This window comes from Mugil cephalus, chromosome 19 (genome assembly GCF_022458985.1).
Source record: "Mugil cephalus isolate CIBA_MC_2020 chromosome 19, CIBA_Mcephalus_1.1, whole genome shotgun sequence".
In the NCBI taxonomy this organism is placed as follows: Eukaryota; Metazoa; Chordata; class Actinopteri; order Mugiliformes; family Mugilidae; genus Mugil; species Mugil cephalus.
In genome coordinates this window covers 15,448,209-15,468,415 of record NC_061788.1, presented here as the reverse complement: position 1 = coordinate 15,468,415, position 20,207 = coordinate 15,448,209, and the positions used below count along the sequence as shown (strand labels likewise).

Sequence of the window (20,207 nt, the reverse complement as noted above, 5' to 3'; positions counted from 1 at the left end):
TAAATAAAGGCTAAATAAAATAAGTAAATTATTCAGTTAACAACTACAAAGACAGAATAATTTAAAAGGTTCCCATTATTAATGAACAAACTTACTTACCCCTCTTTAATGTGAGCTGAGATGCATTGTGTTTTCACTCTACCAAATGAATGTGCGGACACGCGAGCCAGACCATCGTATTGTATCGGTCTGATTTTGATTGGTTGTTAATGAGAAAGAACGGACTTGACAAAAGTAAGCAAGCACCTTTGTCAAGAGGCTCTTATATTACATATTCATCACATCTAAACAGCACATAGTACCACTGTCTACTGCTATGGAGATTTATTTCTCAATACAAGCATGGAAGGAAATGGAAGAAACATATTTTCCAGATGAAATGCTGCTATTCAACAGCAATGGTTTCATTAGAATTAAGACTGTTTAAACTGTTGGCATGAAAATGAGGTACCAACCAAAATGTAAATAGAACTATTTGTCACCCTGTAATACTGTAGCTGTATAAAAAAACTTCTGCTATTTAAAAAACAATATTTATCGCTGGAGGGGAAATTACTTTTAAAGGGTTTTGCAGCAGAAACATATTACTAGATTACGTTGGTTATGTTGCCTTCAAATGAATTTAATTTAATGCTGTATATGGCTGTGCTGACCCGGGCACATCCATATGGTAACTACTGGTACTGCCCTGCATTAAAAAATATTCTTGTCTGAGGAAATACATCTCCTGAGCAATGTGTTTTCTATAAATAACTCATTATGCCCTGTAGTAGGTCTTCTGGGCTGCAGGGCGCATGACGCAATGACTAATTTGTCTGGTACGTCTGGAAGGAATACCATTCTTTCTGGTTGAGGAGTGAGAAACTCAACCTCGAGATGTGGCTGCAAGATGATTGTTCGCCTCATCTTGGAGTATTTTAAACCCTAACCATTATTTTTTTTCTGTTAGTATGATTCCTTCCTTCTTCATTCGTGGTGACTTGCCTGCCATTTGAAAAAAATGTATAAAGCTGAGATTCTGAATGTGCCATGTTTGTAATCTGTTGCTTGTCATATACTGTGATTTAAAGGGTATTTCTCTGCATTCTCTGACCTTTCGTGTGGGTGCTGTGCTGCAGGATGTCTGGGACAGGCCCGCATATTATTCTGTGCATGTCCCCCATATGTCTGCATGTGTCGAGCATTGTTTCTAACCTTTATCTATATTAAAAGACAAAAACGCAGCTACTTCTTTATTTCCGTGTTTTCTAGCTACATGTCTTCAGAGTGTTTACTGGGAGTACAAAGCTTTTGAGTCTTCTTGCACATATTGTAATATCATGTGTGCATTTGTTTCATGCCAGGTGGAAATCTGCAGTTCACTCACTGAGCAAACATCAGTTTATAGTTATAGCTGATAAAACTGAAACCGTATAAGACATGGGCTAGTGGAAAAAGGCTACTGTACAAGCAACCGTAGCGGTGTGAGAGGATGTGGGACCTGTGGAAACTTTGAAACCCAACATCTTAATGATGTCCAAGCTACTACAGTATTAACTTAGCGTTCCAGTGTCCTCAAACAGCAACTGCTATCACAACTAGAAGACAAAAACAGCACAAAGGGGAAGACAGGGCGACATGTTCCCACCGTCCTGAGTTATTGGGGTACAAAGCCCCAATAACAAGCTCTTCCAAGATCAACATCAGGGCAGTAAGCTGGACACCTGGACACCTGGCTAACTGCAGACTGTCTGCAGTTAGCTTGTTTGTCTCGTAGATGGTCATAGTAGCAGTTGTCATTTGTAAAATTGCTTCTCTAACAACTACACAGCTCCCCCAGATATACACCGATCAGGCATAACATTATATTTCCTAAAAATGTGTAGAACTGCCCTTGTGCCTCCAGAACAGTTGTGGCTCATCAGAGAATGGACATGGGCCTCCTGACTATGGTGTTAGTGGGGGTCTGTGGGTAGTGTGGGTTGATAATGGAATCAGCTTGCTATTCGAATCAAACGTGTACTTGGGCACTTAACTGAACACTGCTATCATCAATTCTCTAATTCCAACTTTACCAGTACCTAATCCCCAACTCTTTAAATAAAGATTAGACAGATTCTCTGTCTTTATGAATCCTGTCAGGTCCAGCTATTTTCCCTTCCACAGCACTATTTTATTATTGTCCCATTACCGCACAAACACAAACACAAACACACACACACACACACACCACATGCACCCCAGGGAATTACAAGCCATTAATTGCAATATTGATGTTTTAGTTGCGGCTGGGCTGCACGTTTCAGCAAACCAATCGCATCTCTCATTTGATAAATACCCCAACGTAGCCACTAACGCAGAGGAACCCTGCTGGGTGCGCGCGCGCATTTGTGTGTGAGATTTTATGCCTGCTTTGTCTCCATGTGAATTCATTGTGTGTGTGTGTGAGTGTGTGTGCGTGCAGGCATGCAGTGGTGCGCTGCTCTCCATTTTAATGGCAATTCCGACACAGCCCTTCCCGTCTCCCAGTCGCCATGGCAACCAAGTGGGTAAGCGGCCACGTTTGTCTCGGGGGCCTTGGCCTTCTTTTGCGCGCCACAGCTGCGTACGCGCGCGCACGTAAACACATGCGTATGGGCGTGCACGCGCTCGCGCGCCCAAAAAAGAGACCTGCAGAAATCACAAGTGCATTAAACCCACAAAACAAACATTCACTCCACAGTGTACACACACACACACATTTTCAGAGTACTGTATGCACTCACAGCACCGCCCCTCCACCCTTTTAAGCTCCTTGAAATTATTCCCACACGCCTCCATCTCCTCAAAACCAGTGCCTGGGATTTCCCAGTAAAATGCTAAAAGGGCTTCCCCAGCAGATCCTCCAGCTCCGTAACGTCTCCTTCTCTCCCACACATATATACCGTGCATACGCCGCCAACGCCACAGGAGACTGAACCAAGCGGAAACATTAACACTCTCCTCTCTGATGTTTTATTCACACCGCTTATAGATGGAGAAATGACGAGGGCCAATTTGTGACCACTTACAAGTGGAGTTAATATCATTGACCATCTCTTGACGCTCCTTTATGGCAGCAGCCATCCCCATCAGGAAGTAGACTCAGGCACAAAAACTACATTAAAAAACGTGAAAAATAGCTGTTGACCTGGCCTCCAAATTCACTAGATCCCAAACTTATCAAGTATCTGTGGGATGATCCATAGAGGCCCCTCCCCTCAACCCATAGGTCTCAAAAGCCCCTTTCTGTTGCCTGACACCAGGGCAAGTGAGAAAAGTTATGTAGTAAAAAGATGCCTAGAACCAACATACCATTTTAAGTAAAGAAGACAGTTTCAAAAGTTGATCACTTTGCTCATAGAAATCGAATAGAAAGAAGTTACAACTGCCATGAAAAGTTAGACCCTCTTCTACCTTCACGCCGCATATTTATCTTCATTTCACCCTTATCTGGTTTGTCCATTTATTTACCACTGTGACTGCAGACGGGTCTTTAAAGCTAACCATTAGACATGACAGTTATCTATGGCTCTTCCTACTAACTGTAGCTGCGCTGCAGGTGAGAGAATGGAGGACGCGTCTCTTCAAATTTCCACTCTATTAATAACTTTTTTTTCCTGACAAGAGGCATCCTTCATCTTCACCCGAGCCCTGCCCAGGATGTTTATGAATTGTTTATCACCGCCGTTGCAAGCACACTTTCGCACAGCTGAAGTGGGTCAGTCCAACTCTTTGTTCCTGCAACAAAAGTTTAGTGTCTGAAGATGGTTTCATCTGTTGTCCGTCCACAGTGGCACAGGACTAAATAACACATTTTTGAGCAACTTGCATTACAGTGAAGTTACATATTGTTAATCTTTATATTTCCTTTCCAGCTGAGTTAGTGTTATATTTCCTCTATAGTGTACTCCCATTATATAATATATATATATATATATATATATACATAAACAGGCTTTGCTGCCAGTATGCAAAACTTTTATTAATTTATTGACTGTTATTTGTTGCACTACTTTGTACTAGTTCCACTGTACATATGTCTTGGTCCATAAACAGATCAATATTGCAAAAACAATAATAATTTTAATAGCGAATATGTCTAGTGAAATTGTTGATACTGACCATCTGAAAAACCTTTTATTGAAATATTTATTTAATTCTGTTTGGCTGATCTCTTTATGTAAGCCAAAAATGGAAATGTACCAGTGAAAGGAAATTCATTTTTGCTGTCACCAAAGAGGTCAAACAGTATAACAAATTATCTCTTTTTAGTAAAAGCAAAAGGGATTACTAAGATGAATTTAAAAAACAAACAAACAGCATTTCACTTTAAACATCATTAAAACTCCATATAAAGGGGATAGAAGCAGACGTGTGCTATAGTAAAAACCAGGTGGCGCTCTGAAGTGGGTCAGAGCAAATCCCAGTTGTGGTTCCTGCGGTGAAGCAGACTTCTCTAAGCTCAAAGACTTTTCTTTGACAACCAAAACCCACTGAAGCTGAAAGCAGAAACCACTCCTTTCTGTCAAGAGTTTGTTCCTATCTGCCAGTTCATCTGCAGATCTGTCTGAGTGTGCAGGAAACTGACCTGGCAGGGTTGCTCTAAAAAAAACTACACCGTCCACAAAAAAACTGTATGTTTGACACAACATGAAAGAGGGTAACAGGACCTCACAACTGGAACAGGGCTAACTTTGCAAAATACATAGTAATCTAATGCTTCTTTTCCACTAAATATTAAATATTGAAAAAATATATTCTTTAATTTTCACCTCTCTTAAACTGTATCATTTGTGCCATTCACTCTATTAGTGAGGTATACATTAAAAGGCCCGGGATTTATAAGAAAAATATTAAATACTTACAGAGAGCATAGCCACGAGATCCAAGGAGCCTCCAGTAGGAATTAGTTATTAACATACTGCCATTTTAAAGTCTGACAAACAGCGCCCTCTACTGGATGTTTTCTGGCGTTTCATGTCAATTGAGAGTCACGTTGCTTTCCTTTTTCACTTAATATAATCTGCATTATTTACACATTAGACCCAATCAAATTTCTATTGCACCTGTTGGATTCAAATCTAAGTCAAGACCTACTTTTGACCGCTCCCTCTTAACAGTCTGCATCCTCAGTAATACTATAAATATTCTAAATTATATTAATTACATTCATTTTATTAATTAAAAATTCATCATTGTAGAATAGTGTTTATTGAATTGGGACTAATGACATTACTTTGCTTTCTCTGGGATGAGGGCAAAAAATGCAAGAAAAAGAATAACACATAGTACAATCTTATGTATCATGTAATATATACAACATATTTCATGTTTTGAATTATTTAAGAATCACATCAATTGATTCAGAAAGTTTAAAATTGTGCCATTTGTGCTTTAGTGATAGATCTGTAGAATTCACTTTTTCTACTGGCTTTATCAATCCAAAAGATGGCAGTATAGTCCATAGTTTGACACCACTATCGTCACCCACCTCTAATAAGACATGACAGAGCATGTAATCAATGACTTATCATTTTGGAAATGTATATGATTTAATTGTGTACACATAGACTCACAAATTAATTGTTAAACTAAACACAATAGCTACTCCAGCTACAATCAAAAGTTCTGTTAAAGTTACTCATAATACCTATACATATTTATGCATTCAAATTTCATGCATTAAACTTACAGTAAACTTTCCCCAGACAGTATTCCCGAAAGAGAACGCTTAAAAAACAAAGTTTTTTTACACTCTGTAGTGAACACAGCCGGTCTGCCATCCTCTTGGACTGCCTAAAGCATAATGCTGGCATTCTGGTGCAGTGACTTCAGTGATAAGCTTCCTACAAACAAGACAATCAGCCTCTGTTACAGTCCCATTTCTGTCTTCTTCTTCATGACCCATTTCCTGTGGTGTACCACATGGCTCTGCAATAGGACTCAATGTATTTTCACATATATTATTGTTATTATATTATACATTCTAGCAAAGACCTAACAATCGGTCGGCCATTTGTGAGAATGAGAATGACTCCTTTCCTGTGTCACAGCAGATTTAATTTAAGCCCACTAATAAAGGATAACAGGGAATTTATTAAGCTGTGGATGTTGGACTCTGCTTTAACCTCATTATGCTCCAGGTTGCCGACAGTAAGCAAAATAAATGACCAAAGATGCACTGGCACTCTCATATCATAACAGCCTGCAGGCTGTATCCTAGTGGAGGGTGAAGGGTAGCTGGTGAGTGTGTGATGCCCATTTAAGGTCACTACCTAAACCTGGAAAGGAGCCTCCGAATAACTGGCATACCAAGCAATATGATAATCCCCGGGCTCAACGGAAACTGTCAGGAAGAGAAACACGGGGAGAAAGAGGGTGCAGAGAGGAGGCAGATAAGTTGAGAAGACAGTGCACAAGGGTAGACATTTAAATGTGTGAGCCAGGAATTTGAAGCATCTTGGTACTAAAGACGTGACCTTCACTTTGTCCTTTGAGCAGGCTAAATGGCATGTTGTCTGCTCTTCTGTCTAAAACCTAAACAGTTAGGCCGGTGAAGTACAAATGTTGGCAACGTTGGGCCAAAAATATAATTCTTCGCACTTCCTTTGCAACTTATTTGGATTGTTGTGTTTTTCGTCACTCAGTCATGTCCTTCAGTTAGTATCCTTCCATCTTATTACCTATTTATCACATTTTCTACCTACAGTAATTGGTTTGAAATAAAAAAATAAAGAGTAGGTCGACAAACTCTCTACAAAGAAAGTGAGATGATGTGAGCAAAGGAAAATTTGGTTGAAGTCGGGAGCCACACTGAGGAATAAGGAAGAACGATGGGACATTGGAACATAAAAATGGACTTAAGAAGACATCATGATTTACTCTTCGTCCTCCCTTCTAAGTGCTGAGCCTGTAGTTATAGGTCCAATAAAAAGACTGCTGAGCTACTTGTTTGGCTGAATATCTAAGGCAAGTTGCCCTAGACTAAACAGTGCTCACTAGATGGCACTTACTGTGGCAGCTGGATTATTGTCTTGCTACCCCAGGGATGTTTTTAGAAGTCCTGTCTAACATCAGTCAGCAAATGTCCTTAATATCTTCTGACACCTGATCCTCTGTGTGTGTGCAGTTTGTTTGTGTTGGCTTTACACATTTGCGAGGCTTAACAGTGTTAACTGGATGAAAGCTTCCCCGGCTTTGATTTTCAAAGCCTCCAAAACAGTTGAGGACTCATCAGAGAATTGGCATGGGCCTTCTAAGGGTGTCCTGTGGTGTCTGGCAACAGAATGCTGTTAGTGGGGGTCTTTGGGTCCTATGGGTTGAGGGGAGGGGCCTCTGTTGATCCCAGTGTATGTCACAGATACTGGATCAGTTTGGGGTCTAGTTAATTTGGAGGCCCGGTCAACACCTTGTGCTGCTTTTCGTGTGTTTTTGAGTTGTTCTGTTTTTTTGTGTGTCTGTGTCAGGCTGCATCCTGCTGCCATCGAGGACTGTCATTACTATGGGTTGGGGTACATGTTGAAGTAACATCCACACGAATGCCAGGCCCAAATGTTTTCCAGCAAAACATTGTATTGTCATAAGATGGTGAATGTTTTTCGCTTCTCCTGTCAGTGGCTATAATGTTGTGGCTGATCTGTGTAGATCTGTTACACTGGTTTGTTATTGTGGGTCTATAGAGTTGAAAATAACTGACTGACCACACTGTCCCTGGACCACAGCCTGTACATTCTGTTACTGAGCTAATATATTTGTACACCCTGTGGTTCTTTTTTTGCACATCCTGTGCACAATCTGTGTAGCTCAATGGCTTTTTAAAATCTGACTTTTAACATGCTCTTAATACGTTTCATATTTTATCTCATTTTTTTTTTGCAACAAACATCAAGACAAATGTATGTGTGGGCTTACGTGGCAATAAATCAGACTGAGTTGTGGGGAATCCACTCATCTGTGAAAACGGATGTGATTTTTCTTTATGGATTTATGTTATCTTTCAGTACAGAGCGGTTCGCGACTCAAATTTAGCTTATTCCAAACGGCCTCTTTGGTCTGTTTTTTTTAGTGAACTGAAATCCAAAAGGAGGCAACTGTAATCTTATAAATGTACACGTTAAACATCGTGATCTTAAAAACTCTTCAAGGATTATGTTTAGTTTTGGATCGACTATAAAAAAACAAACAAAAAAAAACAGGCATGTTGGATAATGCGTTTCCATGGTGACGTGCCCTAAATCTAGACTAAATCATGGTCCGGACAGTAACAACAAGCAACCTTGAGCGTAGTACGGTTTAAGCAGCCCGACAGTCAGGCTTCTGCTATAGCTAAGATGTCCTGCTACGCATCACTTAGTCCTATCAATCCGGTCATTTTCTGTAAGTGTCGTCCCGTTTAGGGCTCCAAGGCACTGGAGTCTAATTCAGAAAGCAGTCTTTTAACAACAGAAAGGTTCACGAGTATTGCATCTACCTCTTTAAACTAATCACCCCTCAGTCTCAAAGGGGACAGGCTGTTCTCAGGGAAGCAGTCTATAAGTGAGGCAGGCTGGCCACTCCTTTCATTATCCTGCAACTCCCTAAAGGTGCTTGTTCTCTCTATCCCTCTGCTGCCTCTTTGCCGCCCTCTCTACTCTGTCTATTCTCATCATCCTTTATTCCATCATCACTCGCTCCTATAGTTGACGTTTTACTTAATTTTCCTTATTAGAATTCCTACTATACATTGGCTATTTCCTTTTTTCGCACTAGAGGCCCCACCTGCACGTTTATATATAAAAATACGAGAGAACCACTCTCTCTCTTTCTTTTTCTCTAGCCTTCCCTCCCTCTCTCTCTATTACACACACACACACGGACATGCTTACACCCATTCACTCGTGCTAGCAGAGCGGGGTGATGCAGGAGCGGCGGCAGCAGCTGCTCTGACACATCCCAGCGCAACCAACACACACCAGGAGGAAAGAAGGCGGAGGAGGAGGAGGAGATAAGGAGGCGGGGAGAGAGGAGGAGGAGGAGAAGGAGGAGGAGGAGGAGGAGAGGAGGACAAGAGAGAAGAGGAGGACACAACTCTGGGAAAAGGACACTAAAGGACAGGAGTGGAAGAGGAGAGCGAGGAAGGGGAGAAGGGAGAGCAGAGGAGCCGGGTGTTGCAGCCATGTCAGACACACCTTTGCAGAGGAACGGCACGGCCAAGGCCCCGTGAGTTGACGCTCTTTATCTTTACATTTCTACCCGTTTCCCTCCATCCCTCCTCTCCTCGCCCGCATCCCTCCACCAGTCGTCCCTCCATCTGACAGCCTGGGTTGTCATGGGAACGGGAGCTCCGTCATGGTGAGGCTGCTGCTCAGTCATGACTGGAGAGGAGACACGCGGCACACCATGTACACTCCTCCCTCTCTTCCCCTCTGTCTCTCTCTTCTCCACTCAACCTCCCGCCGCAAGCATCCGCCTCGCTGCACGTCAACCCTTCACGACCACTCTCTTGCCCTAATTTTCTCTTTCTGTCACTGTCTTTCCTCTTTGTATTCTGATCAAATTCGCCCCTGCACCCTTTCTTGCTCAATTTTCTATCCCGTCCTTTACTGCATGTTATATACACTGCAGTATGTGTGTGTATGTGCCCTGGTGAGTGTGGTTTGTCAGTCTATAGTCTGGAGATTGCAGGCTTTGGGTCCACCTTCTCTGTGTCAGCACAGTCCGCCATGCTGCAGACCCCTTCTTCCCATGTGTGGGTTACGTATTTGAGTGTATTCATATATTTTTTAACACCTAAGAAGCACAATCCAGTTCAAACACATAATGAATAATAAATCAGGTCACTAACCTTTTATTTCTGGTCATTTTATGAGCATAAACATCAACCTAAAAAGATTTTCCAGCAGTCACGACATCAGAGCAGGACAAATCAGCAAACACTGACAGTGTGTTGACTATTGTGTAACTCTGGCACACCTTTTCTGGGATCCAAAATGCTGCTGTTCAAGATGCTGACTGTCCAGCTTTTTGATACTGCTTCCCTCAAACATCAGAAATACACCTTATCAGCAGATTTCACATCAGTCTGACACATCCACTGCAAACCCTGCGATAGGCTGGCGACCTGTCCAGGGTGTACCCCGCCTCTCGCGAGATGACAGCTGGGATAGGCTCCCGCAATCCCCGCGACCCTCGTGAGGATAAGTAGTAGACGATGAGATGAGATGAGAAATCCACTGCAGTCAAATTAAAGATTTTTGAGATTATATTTAAATATTTAAAATTTTAAAAGAAATGTTTCAAATAATAACCTGCGTGTATTGTGACATGTAGAGTTATATTCAAAGACACCAATGCGTTTTTAATCCTGTCGCTTTAACAGAGAGTTGCATTGTGGGTTGCGTGTCCCATTAATGTTGTTAGCGCTAGGCTAGCAAGTGCTATTAGCGAAAGTTAATTTACCATTGACAAAAAAAAGAAGAAAATAATAAGAAAAAATATGTTAATATTCCACCTTTCTTCTTGCTGTATTACGGTTTATGAAATAAATATTTGCATTGGGAACAGGTGAAAACAAATATTTATCAATAGTTACCGCAGGTTAAAACCGGAAGTATTGCAATAATTAGCTAAGTGACCAAGAACTACAACTACAGCCAGGTGTCTCCAAAGCACCTTAAACCACAGCACGCGCTAAATGTCTCAAAAATAAAAACTATGGAGGAAAATAATACTCTTCAAGGACTTACCATGCAGACGTGCAAGAAAATATCCAACTACACGACTGAAAAAGCAAATCAACGAAGACCACACAAAGGTAAAGTTATGGACTCATTTAAAAGAGCTCAACTTGGTGCAAACTTGAAAGTATTTGAAAAGATTTTAGAATAACATCCCCAATTGGACGTTTTTGTGCTTGCATGCCTTGCTTTTGTTTTTGTTTATTTGTTTTTAAATGGTCAATGCATAATGCGACATCTAAACGCTGCTTGCTTATAGCATTTCTTGGTGTTTGTCTAAAAAGCATGGGATATGCAGAAATTGCTAATATTATGAATACAAAAATTACCCAATTGGATTAAAAAAAATGCATCATGCAGAAGGTAAAACTGGTTACTGCAAATATTTCTGCAAATAAGCAGACTAATGCAAAATTTGGTACCAAGCTAATGCCGTGCTAGGAATTGGTCAGGGGTTTTGAAAACTTGCTTGTGTGCGTTCTAGTTCACAGTCATACCTTAATAAATCACTCAGTGGAACTGGGCCTTCATTCCTTCACCTGTGCTTTCCCTTCAAGGGCATGCCAAAATGTCAGCTGTAAAATAGATGATTATTTTTGTTGCACTTGCACTCGCTGTGCATAGCTAATAAACGAATTGCTGTGGGAAGATGTAGTGACTGTGTTACTGTTGTAAGAACAAGAGAGTGGGAGTTTGCTTTGTAACTGCACTGTAGCCGGATGGTACTGAGAGTGTTTCATGTTGGATTTGGATGAAGGGGCATCTTGTGCTGTGGATTTTTGTTGCAGGTTCTGAAAACATTCTGCTAACTAACTTTGGGTCTTGCACAATGAATTTGATGCTTCTATACATCTATACGTCTACCTAAATCCAACAATCAGATGCTACAGCTTGTGTGGTTCTCTGTACGTGTGTGCAGGATGTCTTACGACTATAGTGATCAACCAGTGCAGCTTCACTTTCTAATTAAAAGCCTGAAACCCCTTTAGATGGTGCAGATTAGCAGATGCTATTAGGTGTGAGTGATGACCCACTCAGTATTTTGGAGCTCGCTGCAAGCTGAGACTCTCAATCAGCTGTCGACGAGGAGTGTGAGTGACAGGTCACACTGATTTTTTCTCCCCCCCTCCGTCAGAGCCGCACCCATGAGGCAGACAGAGAAAGTGCAGCGAGGCATGAAGCAGACGTGCTTCGTCGGTGCATCAATAGTTAATGTTATAATTGGAAAAATGAGGCAGAGATGTCGTGGTTCAGCCATCTTTCCTTGACTCTGTTTTCGTCTACGCTGTGGGCTCGCCTTAATCACCACGTACACCGTCCTCTCTCCGGATTGTCCACTGATTCAGCAGAAAGATGAGGCGGCGTTTGTGGTCATGTAGCGAGCAGACACCACAGTGGCAGATGGCCCTTGTTGCTATTTAATACACACACAGGGAGACCGTGAAGGGAAGAGACGCAAGCGGTGATGGGACAAATTGAGCATATCCGGTGTCACAAGGCGGCAACCCTGCAAGGGCACGTGATATTTATGTTTTTCAGTTATTATTATGTGTTTGATCATTCTTTTGGTCCCGACTTAGAGTGACGTTTCACTGCTTCAAGATTTTTTTCCATTATAGTACAAAAAAAAACAAGTAAATTAGGAGAATGTTTACATTTAATAATTTATCCTCTAAAAATAATAACTTTAATTTCGGTGCATTACCATCCGCAGTTTAGTTCTACGTCTCAGTGTTGTGTTCTGTCCACTTCTCTTTCTAAAACAGTGGACTAAATACAGATAGCAGTAATTGTAATGTAATTTTTCCACTTTCAAATTCATGCTGTGGGCCACATTAGACCCTCCGATGGGCTGATTTTGGCCCGCGGGCCATATGTTTGACCCCTCTGCCCTAAACAGAAGCTCACTAAATCTGTGTATGTAACCTTAAGGCCTCCCACAAAAATGAATCTCCCCATAAAAATCTAAAGACACCGCAACATAAATTGCAAAAACTAAATGAGTCTATGTGACAAATAATGATGTTCAGGGAAAGAGGAAGCTGGGGTGAGGATATAATCTGTGTCTGTGTCTGAAGGCCAAGACATCTGCTTCTCATCTACAGTATGTGCATCCAAATTACTTTATGGAATTTCTTAAGGATGCACGCATGCTTATGAAGGTCAGTGATGAAAAAACATCAGTAAGACGGTGGCTTTAACTGAAGGAAGAGGCTGATTGAAAAACAAATCTCCATGAAAGCAACTTTTCTGTCCATTGTTGTGAGAGAAAGTTTAATTGTAAATATTTGTGTGAGGCACATCATTTATCATTCAGTTGTGAGGACTGCTTGCAGTACAATGGGCCCTGTTTGCATCTGCGTCTGCAGAAGCAGTGTTTATTATTTTTGTGTTTATGAAGACGTAAAAAAGCCTTTCAGCCCGAGATTGCACCTCACAAAGTCTTATATTGTGGTTGTTACATTTAAGAATTGAAGTTTAAGCATAAATACTGATGTTTTTTTTTTCATTCTGAATTAAAAGGAAAAGGGGTGATAATTAGGGTCGAATTCAATTTTAAGGTTTATTCAGACATACAAAGGAAGTGACACATAGACGCAGCTCCGCGTTTCTCTGCGAGCTCTAAAATATGAATGAGATCAAAGTCTGGCAGTATCGCACACACAAAGTAATTCAGTCTGCAGCAGAGTCCAGTCTATACCAGATGTAATGCTCTATCTGTAGATTTCAGTAATGTCGGGAGAGAATCGAATTTGTGGGAGTACTACGCTCAGCAAAGGGAGGCACAGAGTTGACCACATTAACATAATACACACACATGCACATGCTGAGTCTTTCTGACTTATTTTCTTTGTCCATATTTGCTCATTCCCTCCTACTCACGCTTTGCATGTTGTTATATTTCTACGTGTGTGTGTGTGTGTGTGTTTTCCTGCCTCTGGTTCCACATCTGGAGGCCATTACCTCTGGGCCGAGGATGGAGACGGAGGGGGGAGGGGGGCGGGTGCTGGGCTGGCTGTGCAGTGAGGTCATCGCGTCGTCGTGGCGATGCAGACGAACAATGATGCTGTTGTCTCTAACGACTACCAACCAGTGTAGCTGACGCCAGAATGAAGCGGGTTAAAGGGGGAGGGAGGGAGGGAGGGAGAGTGGCAGTCATTCAGGGGACGAGGGGAGAGTTAAAAGCTCAGTGAGGGGGGGGAAAAACCTGAGCAGAAAGGAGGTAAAAATAGAAAAGTTGAAAAAGAAGAAGGGTAGTGATTTAGTAAGAGTGTATGATTTGTAAAGACAGAGTGAGCAGCCAACACAATGAGGTAATTGGTGTAAATCCAGGTTAAACAGAGACTCTCAGGGAAAATAGACAGAGTCGTAAAGTACATTTTCTAAGATCTTAACTACAGGTCATGATGTGAAACATTGACATTCCACGTTAAAGATGTAGCAACATGTTTTAAAGATGAAGCAGTGGTAACTGTAAGCATAGTACTACTGTAGTAGCCCTTTGCAAGTGGCCAGACTTTATAGTAAGTCCGTGTATTGCGTTTAGAGTTTGGACTTGACTAGTTCAAAGGACAGAGAGAAGTATGTAGCGCTGTCATTCTGTAATTAGGAACAACAGTGTGCTTGATGACGCCCGCGAAAATATCTGGCTTCCCCAAGTCCACACAAGATAACTCCTGACCCGTCCTCGATAAAAAGAGCCGAGCAAGAACACATCTGGCCATTTGGACTGCAGCAGTTTGAACTGATACAGCACTTTGGCAGTGACTGTGTACCGACAAGAGCAGATTTTGAGAAAGGTTTTCCTTTAGTTTTCTTTCTACACCTTAGGCAAGAGAAACTGGAACTGAGCAGATGAGGTTGGAGGAGGTCAATGTCGAACAGCTGCTACTTTTACCGATATTACGGCAAAGCAAACGCGTTTCAAATATCTTTGGGCACCAAGTAGATTTGACTGTTTGTGGTCTTTTGTTAAGATTATCATTTCAGTTTAGCAGATGGAAAGTGAAATAGTAGTTGCAGTCTGTGTCATCCTGACATTTAGTTAAATTTCTAGGGAGGTGGCCAAGAGGCTTAGGGTTTAGGATACGTAGCTACATCATAACATGTAGGAGAACAGCATCCCTGATGCCAAAAATTAAAATGCAGAATTGATCCTCTTTAGAGCCAGGGGTTGTCTGTCCAGTTTGAGTTACTGTAGAAACATGGCAGTGTAACATGACGGCTCCATCTGTAGATAGATTAGGACATGAAGACATAAAGATGATTATAGCAAAGGGAGATCTTTGGGTGAAAGCAGGGCTTTTTTTCCAGTGCATCCCACAGATATTTGATCAGTTTGGGATCCTGATTTTTCATCATCTTTTGATCTGTTCCTACACTGTTTTTGTGTGTGTACCTGCGTCAGACTGTATCCTGCTGGGGAGTGTCACTGCTATGGGGTGGGGGGTCCTTGGTCTGGTCTAGGTGGGTGGTACATGTCTAAGTAACATCCACACGAATGCCAGGTCCCAGTTTCCCTGTAGAACATCGTATCATCACAAGATGGCCATGTCATTAACTTCACCTGTCAGTGGTTATAATGTTGTGGCAGATCAGTGTATGTAAGACTGAATACGTCATTTATGCAAAATAAAACTGAACAGGAGACCACATTCTAACTGTAGTGTAATGACACTCAGTGATGACGTTTGACTTGACTCCGACCGACACGTCCACTTATTAAATTCCCGGATATTTCTCGAGGTTCCACAGTCAATGTGCAAATTTTGAGAGTGATAGCTGAGGACTGAATACATCTCACTTTGGATTTATTTAAAGTCTAGCAGCTGCCCAGCGGCTTTACAGGACACACACTCTCCAGCTGCAGTTATTCACCATACACTTTCCTGGAGTAATGCAGCGGCTGTTATGTCTGCCTGTGTGTGTGTGTGTGTGTGAGAGTGAGAGTGTGTGTGTGTTACATGCTTCTGTATTCCCTAAAGAGCCATCCAGGACCGCTGCTGCCGTTTCTCCTTATAAGGACGCCTGCTTGTTAGAAGGAGGGATGGAGAAAGAAGGATGAGAGGAAGTTCGAGGGAGAGGAAGAAAAGTTGGTGATGAAAAAGAAATAAAGAATAAAGGGTGGATGGGAGGAGGGACAGGTGAGAGACGGGGAGAAACGGGAGCGTGTAAAGCAGGCGTGATGGTGGGTGAAGGCAGAGATCCACCATGGGGTGGATTCGGGAAAGGGACGCGAGAGGAGGCAAATCTGTGAGAAAACAGAGAAGGAATTGGACATGAGAAAGGAAATGGGACAAGAATGCAGTAAAAAAAAATGGGTTAGCAAGAAAGAGGAGGAAAGCAAGATAGTAAAGTGAGAAAGGGTGTCGCAGAGGTCAGATAAAACCCAGATGAACCTAGAAAGTGAAAACTGGGACAAATATAACTTGGCACACAGGTAACAGTGACCCATTTACAGTGACTCTGCTTTGTCTTTCTGAGTGTGTGTGTTTGTGTTTGTGTCGTGGATTTTAAGAGACGTTTTTATTAGTTTGCATTTCCAAAGAAGTTCACTCAAGGAGTGACACAGTTCTCCTCTTTTTTTCACCGCCCTGCGCCTGATCATCCAAATCTGGAGCCTTGTATTGATGTTGCTTTGATAGGCACCGGAATGAATGCGCGGCCACGACGGACCAGAAATAGAACCTGAAGAGTCAGCTTTATTCTTGCTTCTTGTTGTGTGGGCAGCGTAGCCGGCTGTATTTTAGTAGAACTTTTTTTTTTTTTTTTAAAAAATGCACGCACTGTGGGGATTTAGGCTCCTTCTCCGTCTTGTGAGTGAAATATGAATCAGATCAGAGAAGAGTATATGTTTCGCTTCGCGGCGCCACATCGGTCGGAGCTAGGGGCAACTATAGCACACAGTAGCATAGCAACAGCCGTGGGAAGCTCTCTGAGCATGGGTGAAGGCTGGGATTCGTTTGTCATATTACTGGCATCACTTGTCAAATACAAAAAAAAAAAAATATATGACTTCCTGTGCTTTTTCTCAAGACACTTTAGAAGTTGTGGAATGTTGCATAAAAATCCAAAATGTGTGGATTTGTCTGCTCTCGAGGAATCGGACTTTTGGACCGTCTTATCTTAGCTTATATAATTTTACTATATTTTAGCACTATAATTATATGAATGTATGTGTTGGTATTGGTACATTAAGCCTGTAGATTCCACTAGGATTAGCAAAGAACATGCAGTATACACCGATCAGCCACAACATTAAAACCACTGACAGGTGAAGTAAACCATCTTAACCATCATCTCATTCATGTGGATGTTACTTAGACATGTAGCACCCACTTAGACCAGACCAGGCACCCCCTCCTCACACGCCGTGGCAGTGACACTCCTTGATGGCAGTAGCCATCCCCAGCAGGATGCAGCTTAACACACACACAGTTTAGGAACAACTCAAAAAAACATGAAAAACAGCACAATGTATTGACTTGGCCTCTATATTCACCAGATCCCAAACTGGTCAAGTATCTGTGGGATGATCCAAAGAGGCTCCTCCCCTCAGCCCATCATCTTGTTCATCTTTTTAAAAGTAGTTTAAACAAGTGCCACTGCCATGTGTGCGTCCTCCTGAAAACTCATCATGGCGTACCTGCCACAAATGTAAAACAGTGAAACACATGTCAGTGTTTGCATGGATATATGGTGCTGATATTTGCATATTAACTGTTTTACGCCAGTCTTCTCTAATGACTAATTGGAAATTCCTACTTCTCTGTTCTGATTGAGGCCTAGAATAGTTCGCATAAACGCAGCAACTTCCACTTTCCCAGTGTGGATTTGTTTCCCCCGGCATTAAGCAGTCAGTGATTATGAGATGAGGATTCCACGTGAATACTGAGATACAGAGTTCTGTCTAATAAATTGTAATGTAAAAAAAAAAATCTATAAGTTCCCGTTAAGATGAGGAAAACTGGCAAAAAGGACTTGAAATAAGAAAACTTTGGTGCATCCATTTTTCCTTGTCTCGTCTCTTTCTGAGCACCTTCTGCGCCAAGATGACAAATTGCTCCTCTGCTTCCCTTTTCCTTACTTCTGCATTTTTTTTTTTATTTTGCTCTTCCTCTTTCTCTCCATTATTACCCTCTCTCTCTCACAGCCCTACCTTCACGCCGCCACTTCTCTCTGCCTTCCCTTCCCTCTCTCAGCTGCTCCTCCCAGCTGTTTAATCACACATGGCTCATGCCTAAAGAAGAGAGGGAGGGGAGGGGAGGAGGGGACAAATGGGAGGAGAGTCACGGAGTGCAAAAGAAAGAGTGTGTGATAGAGAGAGAGAGAGAGAAAATGCGAGCAGTGGGCCGAGTGTGAGGCACATGGCCAGTGAGTGAGAGATCCTTGCTTCCTCTCAGCGTGAGCTCCTTCTCCCGCTGCCTCCTCTCTCGCTGGTTGGATTATTGCTGAGGAAGGACCTCGCCTGGATACTCCTCCTCCTCCTCCTCCTCTTCTCCCCCGTCTTCCCTCTCTCCTCTTCTTCCCTCCCCTCTGTGTGTCCACCTCTCGCTGAGGGACTGCAGCTCCAGGTCTTCCCAGGTCTCACCTCTGGTTCTCCTTTCACCCCCCCGCCCCCCGTCCCCTGCTTCCCCCTCAGGATGTCGTGTGAGGAGGCTCAGCTCCACAAAGAGAGGCTGCAGGCCTTGGCGGTAAGTCAGCGCCTTTTTTTTTTTTAAAACTTGTCAGTCTCTTTCGGCCCCTTCGACCCGCCGCCTGTTTGTTTTGCTGTCTGTGAAAAAGACGAGGGCTTCCGTCACCGTGCGTCACCTTGACTTCATCCCTTTCTGTCATCCACGGCACCGTATCTCACTGAACTGTCTGGCACCTCAAAGTTCCCGCAACTCCCTCCGCCAGCCTCCGTCTCATTTCCCTCTCTCCGTCTGCTTTGTCACATTATTCATTCATGACCCATTTCTCTCCATTGTAACACATGTAACGGGCGGGTGGGGGAAAGTTTCGCTAGCCTCTTATTTTATTTTATTTTTTTCTTTTCCTTTTTTTTGTGCGTCATGCCAAAGTATATTGAACTTTGGCTCATGAAGTTGTGACGCAAACCACCAGTAGAGGTCTAGAAGCCACAGTGACCCCTCGAACAGTGAAATGTTTATCTTGCATGGTGTTTTTTTTTTTTTTAACTGTTCCTAAACCAGGTAACTTGAAATCATAGTTTCAAGTCTGCCACACGTTGACCACGCTAGCTGGTAGTCATCCCCCTTTGATTCTGCAGTGGGAAGCTAAACGCGAAACGTTCACTGCATGTCAGATTCATTTTTTTTTTCCTCGTTAAGTTTATTCATTGTCAAACAGTAAATTAAAACTGAATACGCTTAATGTGTTTGTAGCCATGCAGCATGACATCATAGCCTCCCACGCCCATTTTCGTCTCGTAAAAGCCATTTTTGTTGTGCCAACCGTAATGCGCTTTGCTCCTTCGCTCGCCCGCTCTATTGCAGCGCTGCAGAGTTTGCCTCGCTTGCTTCGGCGTCGGCTTTCATCTTCTTCCATGCCTTTTTTTTTTTTTTTTTCTTTTTGGTGGAAGCCAACTCACTGGAAAGTCAGTGGAAAGTCTACTTTTTTTTTTTTTTAATTTCTAGCTGGCCAGATGTCTGAGGTTTCTAGGTGTATCAGCTTTCTAGCGTGGAAGGGGCTCAGCCGTGAGGTGGTCCAGAGTATGTTTCGATACTCGCCGTCGTGTTTTCGGGACCTGTGGAAGTGTTTGGCTCGTCGCTGAGCGGACTTCAGTCAACGGTTTACCCCAGCGTTCGCTGCCTGGGACTAAATTTGGCGCCAGCGAAGAACCACAACATACCGCACACGCTTAAGGCGCACAGACGCTCAGGAACACATATACACACAAGTCGGGGGGGGGGGAACAGCAGAAGCAGCAGCAGCAGCAGATGGAGAACTATTTTGGCCACGTTGAAACATGGCAGCCATACCAGGCTTCATGTACTTCAACCAGTATGGCACTTAGGGGAAAAGAGTGGAAAGTTCTCACAGTCTGAACCGAGGAGCATTTCTGTTTCTTGCTTGATTTTACGTGTATTTGCCAAAATACCACATAATAATCAATGCATTATTCAAAAAGTTTTGGCTCAAAGCCCAAATAGCCGCAGGATATTCTGCTCATAGTTGTTAGCCGTTCACTTAAACGCTGCAAAGAATGCTTTCCATTTAACTTAGAGTCTACATTAAATGCGGAGAGCCTCGACATCCAGGTAATGTGAGGCAGTCAGCACAAATAAATCATGTGAGCCGCTTTGTCTCGTCCAAATGAGCATCTGTCTTGTCTCAGCGGAGTGTGTGTACATGATATCAGAGACAATAACAGTGTTAATAGCTTTCAACCCCTACCAGGCACTTAAATAGAGGAGGGTTACAATTACACTAATAGTACAACAACTCTCTGAGGCGACTAAGCACTTTGGAAGCTACAGTGTAAGACAA

At 42.6% G+C, this 20,207-nt stretch overlaps 1 protein-coding gene across 5 annotated transcripts in view; it reads left to right on the top strand.

The window, feature by feature from the left end:
- The first annotated feature begins 8,982 nt into the window (after positions 1-8,982).
- The window catches only part of LOC124996334 (A-kinase anchor protein 2), an 83,159-nt gene continuing 71,934 nt past the window's right edge, over positions 8,983-20,207 (top strand). For 4 of the 5 annotated variants that reach the window (XR_007110836.1, XR_007110837.1, XM_047569207.1 and 1 more), the window contains exons 1-2: positions 8,983-9,198; positions 18,358-18,409. Coding sequence is in view for 3 of the 5 variants with exons in the window: in XM_047569207.1 (XP_047425163.1) it covers positions 9,155-9,198; positions 18,358-18,409 (96 nt within the window). In the remaining 2 variants the exon portion in view is untranslated. The remainder of the gene's footprint in view (positions 9,199-18,357; positions 18,410-20,207) is intronic. The other variant, XM_047569208.1, reaches the window with a different exon arrangement.